Genomic DNA, 20,251 nt, shown 5'->3' on the forward strand with positions numbered 1-20,251 from the left:
CAAAAACAAAGTGGTCAACATCAGTAGCCCACATTTCTACACAACCCACTCTGATCCAGACTTTTTTTGAGACCATGCCAGAGGAGAAGCTGCACCAGCTTTCTACCACCCACCGTGTGACCACCTGCCCTCACGATCCAAAATATGTTCTCTGATCTTGTACCATACCTTCCCTCTGTCATCGGTACATCGTTGACCAGAGGATGTGTCCCATCAGACTTCATAAATGGATATTTCATTCAAAAATAAAAAAAGATCTGTCATCATTTACTCATGCTCATGTTGTCTGACACTTCAAGCTTCATTAAGCACTATAAAAGTATCATGAAAGTATATCCCATATAAACTGTACACTATTTTCCAAGTCTTCTGAAGGCATACAATAATCTGAAGGCACACCAAAAAAAAAAATAAAAAAAAATAAAGAAGAATGTTAAGACTGAAGAATAAAATGTAGGGGTTTTATTTTTTATTTATTTATTTGCTTTGCTAAATACATTAAGAGACTACAATATATATATATATATATATATATATATATATATATATATATATATTTTTTTTTTTTTTTTTTTTTTTTTTTCTCAAAGTGATGTTAACCAGGCATTTACTGAAGAGCTTGAGGCCATTAGTGAGATTAACTAGTGTCATCCTACATGTTCTGTATTTGCATTGAGATTGCATAGGGATTGGATAGCAGTGTAAGAGCTATGATTAATCATCTTTACCAGCTTGTCTGTAATAATTCCTATGGACACTCATGGCTGAAGTTTCCATTTTACACAGCAGGGGGAGTGAGTACTGTATCTTTAGAAGCACAACAGCCAGAGATTAAAATGAGGACACAGGTATCACTATACATCTATTTAACAGTCAAATATTATTTTTGAAATGCTCAGTTATAATGTTAACCCTTTTCAACTTGCGGGTATGGGTGTATTCTGGTTTGGGTGTATTAAAAATTTAAGATTATATCAAAACTTTATTTCTAGAAATTGTCTATTTACTTTTAGTTCAACTGTTTATTATTATTATTATTATTATTTATTAAAAGTTATTCATACTCTGTAAAAGGGATTTTCACTGTCCGTGATTTTTGGAATCTAATGTTTTATTCAGCTTGCATGATGCAAAATGGTCATTTCTGGCCTGCATATTTTCTGGATAGCTTGCAGAACACATTAGTTTGACTGAAGGACATGTGTAGAAATAATCTTCATATATATATATATATATATATATTTGACAGGGAACCATATCAAAGATGAGAATTGTTTAAACTATTCTCATTGTACTGCACTATTATAAATTATTTTTGGCAGGAAAAATCCTTTTCTTCACATGCAATAAGTTAATTACAGCACTGCTCTCCTTGCCTGATCTCCGTAATGGACCACACTTCAAAGCCAACACTTACTTTTGTTGATTCAGATGTTCTTTACTAGTATCTCATTGGAAATTAAGCTCTAATCGCTGACGTTGTTAACGCCATTAACAAAAGCATATAAAGCCAACTTAAATTCCAAATGGATAAGCCCTCATGGGAGGGAATCGGGCAAAATGTCTGGATGAATTGTGTCTGCTCACATTAGCCAGCACTGTGTCTCAGTTACAAATGGGCTAACTGTGGTTGCCATTTTAAACATTTATATATCTCTAGTGCTTCTGTTATGACCCTAAAGGGAGAAATAAACCCCTTTTAACTGATAATGTAATTCAAATACATTAAAGAGGCTTGACTGATTTGCCATTGTTGAGTACAGTGTGTCTTTTGGATGGAAAGTGGTAAATTACACCACTCCAAAAAAAATAAAAAATGCTTAATTTATTCCTCTGTTCTTATAAAGCAAAATAATTATGAATTCTATTGTTAATCTCTGGCTGAAAGGATAGCCTTGATTTATTTTACGAGTTTGTTATGTGATTGTCTTTCTTACTGTAAAAACTTATTTAATTGTTGAGACACACCAATCGTTCGCTTGGACTAAGGATCCAGTGGTCCAAAAAAACAATAATGAAATTAAATCTTAAAACATTAGGCACTTTAATTAGATCAGATGTCTGTCTTTGATATTAATGGGCAGCGCAGGAAAATGAGTGACAAATCCCAACTGTCCACCTCCTGCCCGCCAACACACACATATGCACACACACACTGTCATACGGATACAAGCATACAAAACAGATATATGATGCACTTACAAATATTTAGCCATTGCAGTGCATTTAATGATTGAGACAGTACTATAGGAGCCACTTTATAAATTTATCACATTTAAAAATGCTAACATTACTGAAATGTGACGTGGTTTTTTATTTCTTTTTATTTTTGAGGATTTATCTATTTTTTTGTATTCAGATTATCAAGAAAAGTGGTTAGAAGACCCCGTAGTCCTGGTTTATTGAAGATGAACTGTAACAACTCCCTCTACAATAAAATCCACTGAGATGTGTTTTTGAGGTATATCTAGAACATAAGGAGGGGAAATACAGAAAAAAATAAAAATAAAAATAATGCCGTCAGATGCTCACTCCGAATAATCCAGTCTTAAAGCCAAGCCAGCCATGACTAACTAGGAAATGGTGTTATAGTTCTCACAGTGCACACCTGCTTCCCTCGCTGTATCTTTTCAAATATATATTCTGGGAAATTATTTGCTCTGTCGTGGAAGTTAGTTGTGTCTCCTAAAGAAAGAATTGGTTTTGTCTCTGGTTTAAAATGTAAATTTAAAACTCCTCACAATGTAGAGCGCTTTGAGTGCTTAGAAAAGCAGAAAAGCGCTATATAAATGTAATGAATTATTATTATTATTATTATTAAAATGTGGTAACAATCTGCAATGGATTGATAGTGTCTATTTTTGATTTTCTACCTCTGCTGATGAGGGAGGAAGGGTTGCCTTTGGACTTGGCTCCTTGTTTTTTTGTCCAGCACATCATGCTGGATTTTCCCATTGCGTTTCTGGTCATTTAGAATTTGGTTGGTGTAGGGCAGCCTCAAATGAAGGATAATCTCTTAGAGGTCCTTTGCAGTGGGGGATGAGGCCCGGGAGCGACCATTCACTTTTTTTTTTTTTTTTTTACACAGTTGCAGCTGTATCTCAAAGCACTTTGATACAAAAAAGCTGAATGTTTTGCAGGCAGATCCTTGGGCTGGTTGCGGAATTCTTACCTCCCACTGTTAGGGCCCTTTTTACCCCCGAAGGGGCCCCTGCCATAACTGCCAGTTACCCCAAGTCGGGGCCGTTTGCAAATTGAGCCTGACAAAAACAGTGAAGAGAAAACTAGTACGTTTAGGAAATTAAACAGCGGCATGTCTAACTTTTTGACCATTGCGGTGTGAGGTGTTGTGTGTGGTTGCTGAGTTGTTTTGTGGTCACAAATCTACTCATTTGCAAGTCACATCACCCTATATGCACCTGCAGTGCTGAAAGCCATTCAGGGCTATTATTCACTGTACAAAACAGTAAAGATACTCTGACATATAAAAATGCAGCAGGCAAGCTCTGATATGTTCTTCATTGATGTGTTTGAACTCTCAGCTGAAAGTGGGAATTCATGTATATTTTTGGAAAGAAAAATGGCACACCAGCATTAATGTAAGTAGATGAAGGTGTGTGTCCAATGGCATTTCATGATTCTGAATAGAACAAGATGGCTATATTAGTCGTTCTCTTTCAGTTTAATTCATTTACATGAGAAGGAACAGGACATAGGCGTGTTTAGAAGAGAATTGGCACATTAAAATGTAACATGCAGTTTATTCACAAACATAATCAGAAACATGACTAATTTTAATTCATTAATCATTTCTGGGTCTTTCAGATGAGACTTTTCAAGAATGACAAAAAGTCCTGAGAGAGAGAAATGGAAGTTTTTACCCAGACTAAGAAAGAATGACAAGAACAAATGACTTGTATGAACTCTCATAGAATGCACTGCAAGGAAAAAGCCCCAAAAAGATGCAAACTTCCACACAGGGAAAATTGAGGAAAAGCACAGATATATTAACAAGCAGAAATAGATTTTATTTGTTTCACATTATGTATAGATTAAGCAGTTGTCTCCCTCCAGCCATTTCACAACTAACCACCATTGTAAGGAAATTCTATGTATTAGTTTCAGTGCTTGTTAGGAAAAGACTGCATCTTTAGGTTTTTAATTTTTATAAACAAAAATAAATTACAGATACCCGACTAATTTACTGATAAATTTTAAGAGCAGTCTGAGCTAGAGGCTTAATTGTGTTCGGGGACCATTGTGGAAAAGGGGAAGAGACAGAAATGAACTGTACTCACATTGACAAGTCCTTCCAAACATTAATTTCTTATAACAAGATTTGAATTACTTGTTTATAGCGTAACTTTTAAGGAGATTTTACTGCTAATAATGCAATAAGAAGCACGTCCTTTTGTTGAATTAGATTGTGCAATCCCAATAGCTCCTTTATTTTTATTTGACAAATTTCAAAAAGTTTTATTATTGTATCAGAATTAATCTAATGGCTAATATATTATATAGCGGAAATATTTACAAATTCTAAAGATTTGGCCTTTTATTTATTTAGTATTTTAAAGCCATTGCACATGCATATTTTAAAATATTTTAAGGAGTCATTGTGTAATTCAACATTTCCAACATACAGGTAGATTCAAGATCAGCAATAATATTAATTTATTTGAAATACAACAGTTTTACTTAAATGATTGTTCAGTTTGGTTAAATCAGATCCACCTGACTATGTGCATTTCATTTCCTCAGCATCTTTTAGCCATTTCTGTTAAGTTCTCATTAAGATAGAGTTCTGGAATTGCTCAAAGGTCCATCCTTGCTTTTTTTTTTTTTTTACACATCTCTCACTTGTCTTTTCCTACATGTGCAGTGTTTCAGCCCTGCTTCACATGTCAGGCAGATGTGCTGTCTCTTGCATTACAGTACAAGAGTAGGTGTAGCAGCTAGATGTCAATGGCACTGGGGGAGAAAGTGAGAGTAGATGCATGCATGCAAAGGCTGGGTTGGACCTGGGTGAAGTTTTCTTCCCTAATGGTTGGGTAAGGGGCTGGGTTTGTGATGTCAGGCTGGAGGAAACAGATAAAACGTTTAGCGCGTTAGTTTGATCTGGTGTGGAGATGTGGAGAGCGCGTGCAGCGGGACTGAGCCTGGGAATATAGACACACACGGAGCGCAAGAGGACTCTCCGCACCATCTCAAGGTGATCCAAAGAGCCGTTTTCAATTGGACCAAAAGACAAATCTCAGTACCTCCACATTCTTGGATATTGATCCACACTTTGAGAAAATAAACTCTTTTAAGCGGATTTTCACAGCTCCCTGATATCTGAAACACTCCACTGTCAGAATAAATCTCGACAGACTTTTTATTTGACCGTTTTGGCGGTTTATTCGCAGAAAGAAGCGTGGCCGCGAGCATTTGGACGCGACCCATTGCGCGCCGGTGAAAGGTGGCAATCTCAAATAACCTTTATCCAGCGCTGCATCTCTCCAAACAACATTTCACTGTACAGACAGCAAGCTATGTAAGTCTGCAACCAAACGCGCTATTGTCGCTTTCATTCGACCACAACGAGGATACATTATTGCGCGCGTAAATGAACTACAAGTGAATGACATTAGACTTTTACGCAGTCATTGCGCCCAAAGAGGCAGCTTTAAGGAGATACCTGAGACGCGAGATGTTCTGTTTGAACCTGAACAGTCAAAAAGCAATGAGGAACGATTTAAAGTAGAAAGTTTGCTGTCATTCACTCATTAATTCCGACATCAAGTGATATAAATGGTAAATTAAAAGAAAAACAGACTCTCCACTTTAATGCACTGGAAATTTCGACTTCCCTTGTCATTCCAATTTAATTTTTAAAAGGCAATTAAGTAAAATAGAAACTCATTGACACACCTATTGTAAATTAAACACAATTTATGCTATCATTAATGAAGAAAAGGGACCCAAAACAATTTAAGCAAATTAACTACTAGCTCCCATCCCAAGTGCAATTCAAAACAAACAAACAAACTGATGTCTACGCGTTGAAAGCGACAACTTCACCTCAATAAAATGATGTTTTTTAGACTACTGGCTATTATTGTTGCAGTATTTCACACATGGCCCCTAAACAGGGCTCAGCCAGATCATATCCAGAAGTATAAGCGGACACTGGCACAGAGAGCGGACCGAGCGCTTGTTGGAGAACATTGTGGCTCAATCAGCCGCAAGCGACCGCCGCGCTTCGCGGCGCAGCAGTACCCTCTAGCGGGCGTCGCTGGACGGTACACTCGCTTGATAGACTTGCATGTAAGGAAAAGTAAAACGGTGAGGTCGTGTTCAGGTGAGTGCGGCTCTAGTGGCATAGATGCGGTTGAATTAACTAACTGGGATATTAATGAGAAGGACACATTTGATGAACCCCAAGAAGAAACTTTCATATGGAAGAAAGAAGGCAAACAGTTAGGGGCCACTGATTCTGGCTCTACTGAGTCCATATCAAAAGGACACCCTTTACAGACAGAACAGGGAGGTGACAGAACAGACAGCTTTTCCTCGCTAAGAAGGGTTGCAAGGAGCCTTCCGGAGTTCAACAAAGAAGAAGTCCCAAAAGATACACCGCACACCCATACCCACCACACTAGCTTCTCTACAGAATATGAAGAGTATTCCGGGGAGCAAGAGGGGCTGCAGAGCACTGCTGGGGAGCTGTGGAGGGCAGATGTAAGCAATGTGGCCGCAAAGTGGATGACAGCTGTGTATTTTGGCGGCCAGGCAGACCAACTAAAGGTGAACCCTGCCTTTGGCATAGAACTGCCCCGCTCCAGGTTCACTTTAGAGCTGTGGGTCAAGCCGGAGGGTGGCCAGAATAATCCTGCCATCATTGCAGGTGGGTGCATTCATACATCATTCTTATAGTCCAAAATCATGTTTTCCATGTTGGAAGCAGGGATGCAGCTTTTTCTTAGGTTCTTAAAACTGGTGTTCTAGGAATTGGAATTGTCATTGGCTATACTTAAAGTAGCAGTTATAATTTGAAAGATACATAATTTACAATTAGCAACTGTCTAATCAGAATAAATAGTGCTGAAAGTCATACAGCCATACAGACCAAAATGATTATGGAAAGTCAGATTCGTTCCTCGAACTCGCCTCAGTTCATCAAGTGCATCAAATGGTGTGCGGCGGACTCTGTGTTGTGTCATGGCTTTGACACGTTGTTGTTTCATTTAAGAGGCCTTTGTTTGAGGATATCAGCTGACAAGCAGTTGAAAGGAGAATGAGGAAATCAGCTGCTTACGAGGTGCAAACGATGAGTAGTGCTTAGGGAGGAGTGTTAGAGGAACAAGTGGCCACCATCTGCTCAATGTGTCCTGTCTGCTTTATTTAAGTACTTGTCTAATGCATATGATGCTTTGCGTTTCCAAGGTTTGATTCATAAGCTGCATGCTCTGGACACTGTACTCACACTGACAGCTAGCTGCCATCCAGCACAATTGTTTGATACATTTAAAAGATTTTCAAAGCAGAAACTAGGTGGTTTTTCACATGCAAAGCTGATGTGTGAAATGTTGTCTGTTAATGCTTTCCAATTGACATGGTTATGTTGTGTGATATATATATATATATATATATATATATATATATATATATATATACATATATACACACACACACACACACAAACAAAGAGTAAAGATGCAAAATCCTCTAAATGCCATCTGAAATCGTCTACTAAAATTAACAATTTTCTCAGGCTCTCATGTGTAGGCTCATGTGTGGCAATGAGTAGGTTATTTTCATTGCTATTAAAGTCAAATAACTGAACAAACATAGGAGCCTGAGAAAAATGCTAATTTTAGAAGAAAATTTCAAATGCCACTTGGAGGCTTTTGCATCTGAACTTTTCATATATATATATATACACACACACAGTGCCTCCTTCCTTTTTTATTTTTTGCATATGTCACACTTAAAAAGATTCAGATCGTCAAACTAATTTTAATATTATACAAAAATAATGCAAGTAAATGCCAAATGCAGTTTTTAAATGATGATTTAATTTATTAAGGGAAAAAGCTGTCCAAACCTACCTGGCCCTATGTGAAAAATTAATTGCATCTCCCTGGTAAATCATGAAAGAGCTGTGCTTAACCACATTGTTTTAGAAAGCGGAGTTAAATTCCACTAGCCAAACCCAGGCCTGATTACTGCCAGACCTGTTGAATCAATTAATCACTTAACCTGTCTGACAAAGTGAAGCATGCTTAAAGAGCAACACATCATGCTGCGATCTAAAGAAATTCAAGAACAGATGAGTAACAAAATAATTGACTTGTATCAGTCTGGAAAGGGTTATCAAGTCATTTCTAAGGCTTTGGGACTCCAGCGAACCACGTTCAGAGCCATTATCCACAAATGGAGAAAACTTGGAACAGTGGTGACTCCAGGGCTGCATTTACACTGCAAGTCTTGACGACCAATTCCAATTTTGTGACTATATTTGATTTTTTTGGACGATGTGCTTACATTTCTTTTAAAAGTGACCTGTATCGGATGTGTGCATTTTACACTGCACTTGTTGAAACAAGCCAAAAATAACAAATGACATCACAAATCAACTTGAATAATACATTGAATTCATATTGAAACGTTTTTAATGCAATAGTTACATCTATACATCAAAATAATATAGCCTAGTACAGGGGTTCCCAAACGCGATCCTGGAGTCTCCCCAACACTGCACATTTTGCATGTCTCCTTTATCAATCACACCTGATTCAACTCATCAGCTCATTAGTAGCAACTCCGAGACCTGAAATAGGTGTGTCAGAGAAAGGAGACATGCAAAATGTGCAGTGTTGGGGAGGTTCCATGAACGAGTTTGGGAACCCCTGGCCTAGTACAAATTCTTCAGGACAGTGATGTATGCAGCTCCGGTGAAAGTTTGCGAGTGGAATAATACTTGGGTGGTAGATGTTAAACATGTCACATTGTCTGTGTTTTTTAGTAATTAAATCCAAATGCGTTCATCAGTGATTGTATATCAAAGGCAGAGACATGTCTGTGTGCATTTTATTTTGTGGTTTCAATGGAACGAACAGGACCGAAACGCTCATCTGTGCACGAGCCGCCGTCACTGACAACAGCAGCAACGAGCACTCAGCATGATTTCAAAACCAACACATTTCAGCGTCAGATTGCCTTTTATTTAACACAAACGTATAAAATTAATACTCTGACATCAACTAGAGATGTTTCATTTGTTACAGGTACGTCTGTACCGCGAAATGTTTAAAAAAACTCACTTTTCAATGACGTAGGAGTCACATTTACAGGGGAATATCCGATCTGACCGCTTACATGGCAGGCGCAAATGCACGTATCCGATTCTGATTTATTTCCACATATGAATGAGGCCTGAAATCAATCGGAGAATATCGGAATCCATGCAATTATTATTATTTATTTTTTTCCAGCTTACACTGTCGTGGGCCGTATCTGATCTGTGCCACATGGGAGGAAAAAAATTGGAATTGGGTCACTTGAATAATGCAGTGTAAATGCGGCCCAAGAGCACAACAACAACTCATCAAGGAGGTCCTAAAAGATCCCAGAAAAACATCTAAAGAACTGCAGGCCTCACTTGCTTCAGTTAAGGTCACTGTTCATGATTCAACAATAAGAAAGAGACTGGGCAAAAATGGCATCCCTGGGAGATTTCTATATTGCTGACCAAAAATAACACAAAGGCTTGTTTCACATTTGGCAAAAAATATCTTGATTATCCCCAAGACTTTTGGGCAAATATTCTGTGGACTTATGCAATGAAAGTTGGAGTTTTTGGAAGGTGTGTGTCCTGTTACATCTGACGTAAAACCAAGACATTTCATAAAAAGAACATCATACCAACAGTCAAACATGGTGGTGGTACTGTGAAGGTCTGAGGCTGCTTTGCAGCTTCAGGACCTTGAAAATTGCCATAATTGATGGAACCATGAATTGTGCACACTATCAGAAAATCCTGATGGAGAATGTGCCGCCGTCAGTTTGTGACCTCAAGCTCAAGTGCATTGGGTTATGCAGCAGGATAATGATCCCAAACACACCAGCAAGTCCACCACTGAATGGCTCAAGAAAAACAAAATTAAGGTTCTGGAGTGGCCAAGTCAAAGTCCGGACTTAAATCCGATTGAGATGCTGTAGCATGACCTTAAACAGTCCTTTCATGTTCGAAAACCCTCCAGTGTGGCGGAATTAAAACAATTCTGCAAAGAAGAGTGGGTCAAAATTCCTCCACAGCGATGTGAAAGACTCATTGCCAGTTATCGCAGATGCTTGATTGCAGTTGTTGCTGCAAAAGGTGGCACAACCAGTTATTAGATTTAGGGGGCAACTACATTTTCACGTACTGTAAGGCCAGGCAGGTTTGGACAGTTTTTTTCCCTTAATAAATGAAATCATTATTTCAAAACTGCATTTTGGATTTACTCGGGTTATCTTTGTGTAATATACACATTTCTTGATCTGAATCATTAAAGTGTGAAAAATGTGCAAAAAATAAAATAAATAAAAAAACAGGAAGGGGGAAAAAAACCTTCTCACGGCACTGTGTATATATATATATATAAAACCTTATTTTCCTCCAGCATGTTAGTTAGAGCTATTTCGCTGTATGGTTTTGACAGGCATCTGAGTTGACTTTTTCAAAGCACACATTGTGATTACAAAAACAAACAAAATAAGCTGTGGAACATCACAGAAGGTGCTGGATCCCCTAAGGGAGATTTCATAATCAGGTAAATGTGCATTTTTGTATAGCTGCTGAGGAGGGTCAATGTGGAAATGATTACATTTGGAAGTGCTTCTGAGACTAGTTCCCAGTAAGGAGAACAAATCCCAGAGTTCTCTGGTTGTAACATGCGCGAGGCTTTTCCTCTACCATGGTGCCAAAATACATGCTTTTAGGTGAAAATATTATTCATTTGTTTCTAACACTGATGAGTCATCTATCAGACCTCAAAGAGAGCATTAGATATTCCATTTTAAAATCATCCACCACTTGGAGAAAATCAGTATTCCCCAATGACGTCAAATCTCACAAACCTCTTAAATAAATGAGGGTTTCTACCATCTTGCTATTGTTAAGATTGTATTATTTCCCTTTGACATATTTGTCATCATCACTAAAATCATGTGAACATTCACTCCAGCTCTTTCTGAGGTCAATGGATTTTTTTTAACAATCAGTGGACGAAGCTATTGTTACAAAGCCAGTTTTTTAAAAATCCATCACACTGCCAAATGAATGTTCAAAGGCTTTACTGGAAGTGGTCTTTTCAGTGCTAACTATTAAGTGATACTGTTCGAAAACATTCACTTTCTCTCTGTCTCTCATAAACAATTATCACATCGAAGCCATCAGTTATACAAGGTTACAAAGAAAGTATTTCTTCAGCACACTTTGTCTCCAGCCAAACTCAGCACTCCGGACCAGTCTGAGGTACTACTATTATGAATCTTTTATATAGTGGGAGACAGACACTATAAAAACTGCAAGATAAGAACTCGGGCTTTGAAAATGTGGTAGCATCCAAGTGGATAGTACTCTGGAAAGGTTTAACTTCAAATTCATGACTTCAGGGCTGATACACGCAGAAATTAGTAGATGTTGTCACACGCTGGATCTCTGCACACACATCGGCAGGCTTTTCCAATGAATGAAATTTCAGTGTGGTCCACGTCCCTCAGGATATTTTGTTTAAAGCTGCCCATCTCTCGTTCTCCCGTTTGCAGGGAATAATGCACCCGAGTGTGTATGTGCTCACATGTGCGTGTGTTGTTGGGAGGGTGAAGGGGTTCCCTGACCTCTCTCTGTCCTTCGACAGTAACATCTGGCTGCCAGATGTGACTGCTCAAAAGAAAGGCGGCTGGGAATATCAGTGGATTTGTTGAATGGAAATGACTTAAACTCTGAAACTCCTCAGATAATTAAACACCAATTACTCTGTGCTTGATGAAGCTCATTGACTCCTTCGTTTGTGCTTTTTTTTTTCTAGGCGTGTTTGACAACTGCTCGTATCCCTTGAGTGAAAAAGGTTGGTCTGTTGGGATTCGAGCAGCAGACTCTTCAGGAAGAAAAGATGGCAGGTTTTTCTTCTCCCTTCGCACGGATCGGGCGCTTAAATCCACCACTATCATCGCGCACCAGCGCTACCAGCCCAACAGCTGGACTCATGTGGTGGCCAGTTATGACGGCCACAAGATGGCGCTGTATGTAGACAATTCCAAGTTTGGCGAGAGCAGAGAACAGTCGGGTGACCTATACAGTCCCTACATCAAGGCCTGTCGCCTGTTTCTGCTTGGCGGGGACCAGTCGGATCACGAACACAGTTTCCGTGGGCATTTGGGAGGCGTTGCGCTATGGGGTTACGTGCGCACTCACAAAGAACTTCTTAAAGGTCAACTATCCCATGCAGAGAAACAAACTCCCATATTGTCCCAGTGGGCAGATTTCTCCAAGGTTGAGAATCAGTGGGCGCCCTACAAAAATCGTCACAACCCAGTCATTGTGGCTCGTCCTGTCCCCGAGCGTCAGCTTGTTTCTCCATTTCTTCCACCTCCATGTGGCGTGACCATGTGTGACAATGCCGATTTCGCCCTAAGTTATAACCAGCACTGGCAACTGCGAGCCGAGAAGCGCCTACGCTACCGCATCGTGAACATCTGTAAAGATGACGGCAGCGACCCTACGGTCTCTCTCAAGCAGATCCAGCTCCAACACCAGGCCTTGGAAGATGCCTTTCGTCCTTACAACATCACCCTTGAGCTCAGCATTCACACCATCTACAACTCTTCCCTCCAACGACGCTTCATCCTCAGCAACTGCCACATTGCCAAGGTGGGGAACCGCCACTGCGATCCCGAGTGCGACCATCCTCTTACGGGCCACGATGGGGGTGACTGCTTGCGCATGGGGCCCTGCTACAACTGGAGGCGGAGGGATGGAGTCTGCAACCCCGAGTGCAACAGCATTCACTATGATTACGATGATGGTGATTGCTGTGACCCCGAGGTCACAGATGTCGCAAAGACCTGCTTTGATCCTGAGTCTTCTCAGAGGTGAGCTTGTGCTTCAATATGCTTACACTTTGGCAACTAACTTGTGGGATGTGCAAGAGGGTTCATGTTTTGGTCTTAATTCAAGAATTGCGAAATCTGCTCGTGCAAAAAAACTCTCAGAATGACATCTGACTGCCTGCTTGCTTCTATAGAAATTGATGCTGATACCGTTGTCAGCTACCATACCATTACATCAACTATGTACATTAATGTCCTTAGCAGATGCATTCCTAAATAAACTGCTTGCATTAAAGTGCTAGGCCGACAAAATGATTGAAAGTGTTCCCTATCCCTCACTCAGGATCACTGTGAACTGTTTTTTGACTTCAAGAAATTGACAAAAGTGCTTGTTAAATGTTCTCACAGCAGCTTCAGGAAAAAGGAAACCAAAGTGTCTTATTGTGAAATAGTGTTCACTTTTTTCATTTAAAAAAAAAATATATATATATATTTTCAAGATTGTCAGAGCATTCTGTATTACTCAACATGCAAAGCATTCAAATCGGCCTTCTGGAATAACTTTAAAAAACATGCAAAACTTGGATGCAGAACTGAGCCAAAGTATACACTTAATGTGGCTAAACAACAAAACCAGAGGTCTCGGCACTATTCATTGTGAAAGGCAGGGCCGCTTTGCTCCCGTACAAATTGTTCGATGGCTTACCGTAGTGTCTTTTATTTTTTCTGATGCTACGTATGTTATGTAAGCATGTGTATGGTTCACAAAACCGTAAAATCCTGAAAATGTGATTACACCAAATCTTTTTATCAGCAGGATTAATTTTCTATATGCCAAATTTCCAGATGCAGTCTAGGAAGTGTTGTTCTAGGCTCAGTGTGCAATGAGACCTTGTGTCTCAGCCACCAGCTGTTGACATTTTATGGTTGCATGAAAACAAGCTTTCTTCAAGAACCTCCTATCTGTTCCTGAAGGGCTCCAATAGAGATTAATAGGGCCCCAATGATACCATTGGAAGGTGGTCTAAGAAACACTGAGACCCTTTTAAAGAGGACAACAGCATGTTCATAGCCATAATCCACAGGCAGAACATTTCTTTCTGTCCATGGCTGGTGGATAATAAATCAGTTGAACATCATCTCAATGCTGTTTGCACCAAGGGGTTAAGGTTTGACTGATTAGCATGGCCTGTCTCCACTGGTGGAAGATGACGTACTTGCATACTCTGCAGTTCATTTGCCCTCATTTACAATACATTACATTTTAAAATTCACTAAATATAAAACAGTTCTTTAAAATTGTAATATTGATTCACAGTATTACCGTTTTTACTGTATTGTTGATCAGATAAATGCAGTCTTGGTGAACGAGATTTGTCTCAAAAGCATTAAAATCATACCAACCCCAAACTTTTGAGCTGCAGTTTATATATCATCAACATTTCTTTGTTTGAATGGCTCTTATAAGTGTGAAATGGATAATTCTCCTTTTGAAAGATCAGGATTGTCACTAAAGAGCTTGGGGCTCATTCCAGTCAGCTTTATCATGATGTAAGTTTCCTGCGTTCCTGTACCAGCCGTGCAGCTGCCATTGAGATGAAGGGGAATACTAAAAGATATAACCTTCTTCAGGGAATATCAGACCTCTTTATTTCTACTAAAACCAACAGTTTGTAGTAGTGGTGACCTGGAGTAGCATACTGTCCTTGGCACGCCATATTCAAAAAACAATCCAAAGGTACTGAATAACCCAAAGGTTAATTTACTGGACTTGTTTTCCTCTAAATATGATGTGTCAATAAGCATAAATGCTAATAGCCAACGGAACCAGATTAACCTTGGGCTGTTTGTTTAAGGCCAAGGTCAAGAGTTTGCAGAGAATTAATGCAGGGATGACATTTTGATGGCAATTGTATAGCGTGCTTTTTATGTGGAGGTCTGGGATTTTAATGTTTTGCTCTGTGAGTTATAGCCCAGGTATCTGCTGCTGGGCAGTGAAGCTTGAGTACTTGCCAATGGCTGTCACTATGCACATTTGTTGTTGAAGCAGAGAGAAACAGCACAAGGGAACCACCAGGTGCATTTTGGCAAGCTCCAGAAATGGAACGAGAAGAAAGCAAAGACATTTTAGTCCAGACATTTAAGCCAATAGAACTGAACTATCTGATAACTCTTCTCTTTAGTTATTAACTTTGATAGATGCTTAGCAATTTCAGTGATTTATGATGTATTTATTTCTTTATTCATTTTGCTGTGTGGTAGTGGATCAGTGTTTTATTGGATGACTTCATGGAAGTATGAATACCCAGAAAATGTGCTTTTAAAACATTTCTTGTTGAAGTTTTCACTTGTTTGAGTTATATGACATGTCAATAAGTTTCGGACAGATATACCTGTTTGTCTGAAAAATGGAAGATCTATATGCAACTCGAATTCCGGAAATGTTGGGATGTTTTTTAAATTCGAATAAAATTAAAACTAAAAGACTTTCAAATCACATGAGCCAATATTTAATTCACAATAGAACACAGATAACATAATAAATGTTTAAACTGAGAAATGTTACACTTTTATTCACTAAATGAGCTCATTTCTAATTTGAATAAAAGTTGGCACGGGGGCAACAAAGGGCTGAAAAAGCAAGACATTTTGAAAAGATACAGCTGGGATAACATAAAAGGGATGTCTTAGAGACGCAGAGTCTCTCAGAAGTAAAGATGGGCAGAGGCTCTCCAATCTGTGAAAGAGTGCGTAAAAAGATTGTGGAATACTTTAAAAACAACATTTCTCAGAGTCAAATTGTGAAGGCTTTGCAAATCTCATCATCGACAGTGCATAGCATCATCAAAAGTTTCAGAGAAACTGGAGAAATATCTGTGCATAAAGGACAAGGCTGAAGATCTTTGTTGGATGCCCGTGGTCTTCGGGCCCTCTGACGACACTGCATCACTTATTGACATGATTCTGTCATTGACATTACTAAATGGGCCCAGGAATACTTCCAGAAACCACTGTCGGTAAACAAAATCCGCCATGCCATCTGCAGATGCCAACTAAAGCTTTATCATTCAAAAAGGAAGCCATATGTGAACATGGTCCAGAAGCGCCGTCATGTCCTGTGGGCCAAGGCTCATTTCAAAGTGGAAAAGTGTTCTATGGTCAGACGAGTCCAAATTTGACATTCTTGTTGGAAATCACAGATGCCGTGTCCTCCGGGCTAAAGAGGATGGAGACCTTCCAGCGTGTCATCAGCGTTCAGTTCAAAAGCCAGCATCTCTGATAGTATGTGTGTGCATAAGTGTATATGGTGACCAAGATGGCGGCGCGAACACATCGCGTGGCTCAGCGTCTCTCCAGTATTTGCAATTTTGCAGTATTTTTCCTGCTCATCTCGGGTCTGTTCTCACTGAACAGCTTTGCCTTAACATCATACACCCGACAGGAGCTTTTGGATATCGGTCTGCACTTTTCCAACAGTTTTATAACCAATCATCGACTCATCCCGGAGATCTCCAGAACACCCGAGGCTACGCACTCTGCTCGGCCGGGCGGAAGTGCTCACAGGCGGCACCGAGATCGTAAACAAAGGCGGGGGAAGAGCGGAGGGCTAAGAGCTAAGCTAAAGCTAACACCGCACCGGCTCTCTTTGCCCAGCATTTTCCTCGCTAATGTGCGGTCATTGGTGAACAAAATGGATGAAATACGACTTCGCATCACCCATAGTAAGAAATGTTTGGACTGCAATGTCATGGTTTTCACTGAAACATGGCTACATAGCGACATACCCAACAATGCTATTGATTTAACCGGACGCTACACGCTCCGAGCAGATAGAACGGCAGATGACTCCGGCAAGACCAAAGGCGGAGGATTGTGCATTTATGTAAACAAAGCTTGGTGTACGAACTCGGACATTGTTGGAAAACACTGCTCACCTAACCTAGAGTTTCTCATGGTTAAGTGTAGACCTTTCTATCTGCCGCGGGAGTTCACTTCCACTATCATAACTGCAGCCTATATTCCCCCGGATGCTAATGCCAAGCTTGCAATGAACGAACTGCATGCGGCCATTAGTAAACAACAGACTGCACACCCGGAAGCTGCATTTATTGTTGCGGGTGATTTTAATCACTCCAACTTAAAGACAGTGCTCCCCAAATTCCATCAGCATGTCTCCTGCCACACTAGAGGAGAAAAAACTTTGGATTATGTTTACACAAACATCGCAGGAGCTTACATCGCGACACCCCTCCCCCACCTGGGACAGTCTGATCACCTTTCTTTGTTTCTCACCCCCAAGTATTCACCCCTTATCAACCGTGTGAAGCCATCAGTGAAGACCATCAAAGTGTGGCCAATGGGAGCAGAGTCTGTACTTCAGGACAAGTTTCAACACACGGACTGGAGTATGTTTGCTTCTCAGGCTGCCAGTGGCTCTCACACGGACATTAACATTAACATCTATACCACCTCTGTACTGGATTACATCAATACCTCCATTGACAGTGTTACAACAGAGAAACAGATCACAACGTACCCTAATCAGAAGCCATGGATGAACAAGGAAGTGCGGCTCCTGCTGAAAGCCCGCAACACTGCTTTCAGATCAGATGACGCTCAGGCCTACAGCATATCCAGGGCTAACCTGAAGAGGGGCATCAAAAAGGCCAAGCACTGCTACAAGCAAAAGGTAGAGGAGCACTTTTCCAACTCTGACCCCCGGCGCATGTGGCAGAGCATCCAGGTCATCAGTGACTACAAGCCATGCAACCCCACTCCGACGGTCACAGACGTCTCCTTCCTTAATGAGCTAAATTACTTTTATGCTCGCTTTGAGAATAACAACAAGGAGACAGCCACCAAGATCACACTCTCAGGAGACCATCAGACCCTCAAACTCACCTCCACAGATGTCTGCACAGCATTGAGCCGGATCAATGCATGCAAGGCTGCTGGCCCCGACGGCATTCCTGGACGTGTGCTCAGGATATGTGCAGAGCAGCTCGCAGAGGTCTTCACAGACATTTTCAACCTGTCCCTCACCAAAGCAACTGTGCCAACATGCTTTAAGTCCACATCCATTGTGCCAGTGCCGAAACACTCCTCCCCGACGTGCCTAAATGACTACCGCCCCGTAGCACTCACACCCATTGTAATGAAGTGCTTTGAGCGACTGGTCCTGGCACACCTCAAGAACTGCCTCCCACCCACACTGGACCCGCACCAATTTGCCTACCGCAGCAATAGGAGCACCGAGGATGCAGTATGCACAGTACTGCACTCGGTACTCACACACCTGGATAATACCAACACACATGCACGGATGTTGTTTGTTGATTTCAGCTCAGCATTCAACACCGTCATTCCCTCCAAGCTGATCACTAAACTTGGTGACTTGGGTGTCAACACCTCCCTCTGCAGCTGGATTATGGACTTTCTTACCAACAGACCTCAGCATGTTAGGACAGGCCACACCTGCTCCACCACCATCACACTCAACACCGGCGTACCACAGGGCTGTGTGCTGAGCCCATTTCTCTACTCCCTCTACACCCATGACTGCAGGCCTGTGCATGGATCCAACTCCATCATCAAGTTTGCTGACGACACCACAGTGATTGGCCTCATCAGAGACAACGATGAGACTGCCTATAGGGAGGAGGTACAGCACCTGGCTGCATGGTGTGCCGACAATAGCCTGCTCCTCAACACCAGCAAGACAAAGGAGCTTATTGTGGACTTCAGGAAGAAGAAAAGTGGAACGCATGACCCCATCCACATTAACGGGATGGTTGTTGAACGTGCCTCCAGCTTCAAGTTCCTGGGAATCCACATCTCGGAGGACCTGACCTGGACCACCAACACATCCAGCCTAGTCAAGAAGGCTCACCAACGCCTCTTCTTCCTTAGAACACTGAAGAAGAACCACCTGTCTCCAACCATCCTGGTGAACTTCTACCGGTGTGCGATTGAAAGCATCCTGACCAACTGTATCACAGTCTGGTATGGGAACTGCACAGTTGCTGACCGCAAGGCACTGCAGAGGGTGGTGAAAACCGCCCAACGCATCACAGGGACACCACTTCCTGCCATTAAGGACGTCCAGAGAAAACGCTGTTCACGTCGAGCTCGCGGGATTCTTAAGGACTCCTCTCACCCTGACCATAGACTGTTTAACTTACTGCCCTCTGGGAGGCGCTTCAGGAGCCTCCGAACAAGGACAAGCAGACTCAGGAACAGCTTTTTCCCTACAGCTGTTTCCCTACTTAACTCTGCCCAATGACACACCCCTCACACACCACCACAAACTCTCCACCCCTCCCCATCATTAAATCAGTTTAAAAAAACAACAACAACCACACACTGAGTACTATGTACTGGAAATTTTTATTTCTATGCACTTTCAATGTTCATTGCACTAGTATTTATATATCTTAATGTATAGCCTATTCATACCCATTTGTAACTATATTCATAGTGTACATACATTTACTGCACAATCCATCTGTATAGTATGTTCATATCACCCATCTGTATACAATACTGATAGTATTTAAAAAATCTGTAAATTATGTCCATAGTACTACTGCCTTATCTGTATATTCTGTACATATGTAACATATTGTAGGCACTGTATATCCTGCTTATTGCACTTCTGGTTAGATGCTAACTGCATTTCGTTGCCCTGTACCTTACATGTGCAATGACAATAAAGTTGAATCTAATCTAATCTAATCTAATCTAATCTAATCTAATCTAATCTAATCTAATCTAATCTAATCTAATCTAATCTAATACGGTGTGGGCAGCTTGCATGTTTTGGAAGGCACTATGAATGCTGAAAGGTATATAGAGGTTTTAGAGCAGCATATGCTCCTCTCCAGAAGACGTCTATTTCAGCAGGACAATGCAAAACCATATACTGCAGCTATTACAACAGCATGGCTTCGTAGTAGAACAGTCCGGGTGCTGAATTGGCCTGCCTGCAGTCCAGATCTATCACCTATAGAGAACATTTGGTGCATCATTAAATGAAAAATACGTCAAAGATGACCACAAGCTCTTCAGTAGCTGGAAACCTATATCAGGCAAGAATGGGACCAAATTTCATCACCAAAACTCCAGAAACTCATAACCTCGATGCCCAGATGTCTTTGAAAAGTTTTGAAAA

General features: G+C 40.8%; 1 protein-coding gene across 1 annotated transcript in view; it reads left to right on the plus strand.

Moving 5' to 3' along the window:
• The first annotated feature begins 5,929 nt into the window (after positions 1-5,929).
• LOC306881934 (pappalysin-2-like) overlaps positions 5,930-20,251 on the plus strand; it is a 66,102-nt gene continuing 51,780 nt past the window's right edge. The window contains exons 1-2 of the mRNA XM_079436307.1: positions 5,930-6,889; positions 12,060-13,122. Coding sequence (XP_079292433.1) covers positions 6,073-6,889; positions 12,060-13,122 — 1,880 coding nt within the window. The 5' untranslated portion in view covers positions 5,930-6,072. The remainder of the gene's footprint in view (positions 6,890-12,059; positions 13,123-20,251) is intronic.

Source organism: Barbus barbus, assembly GCF_936440315.1.
Source record: "Barbus barbus genome assembly, chromosome: 15".
In the NCBI taxonomy this organism is placed as follows: Eukaryota; Metazoa; Chordata; class Actinopteri; order Cypriniformes; family Cyprinidae; genus Barbus; species Barbus barbus.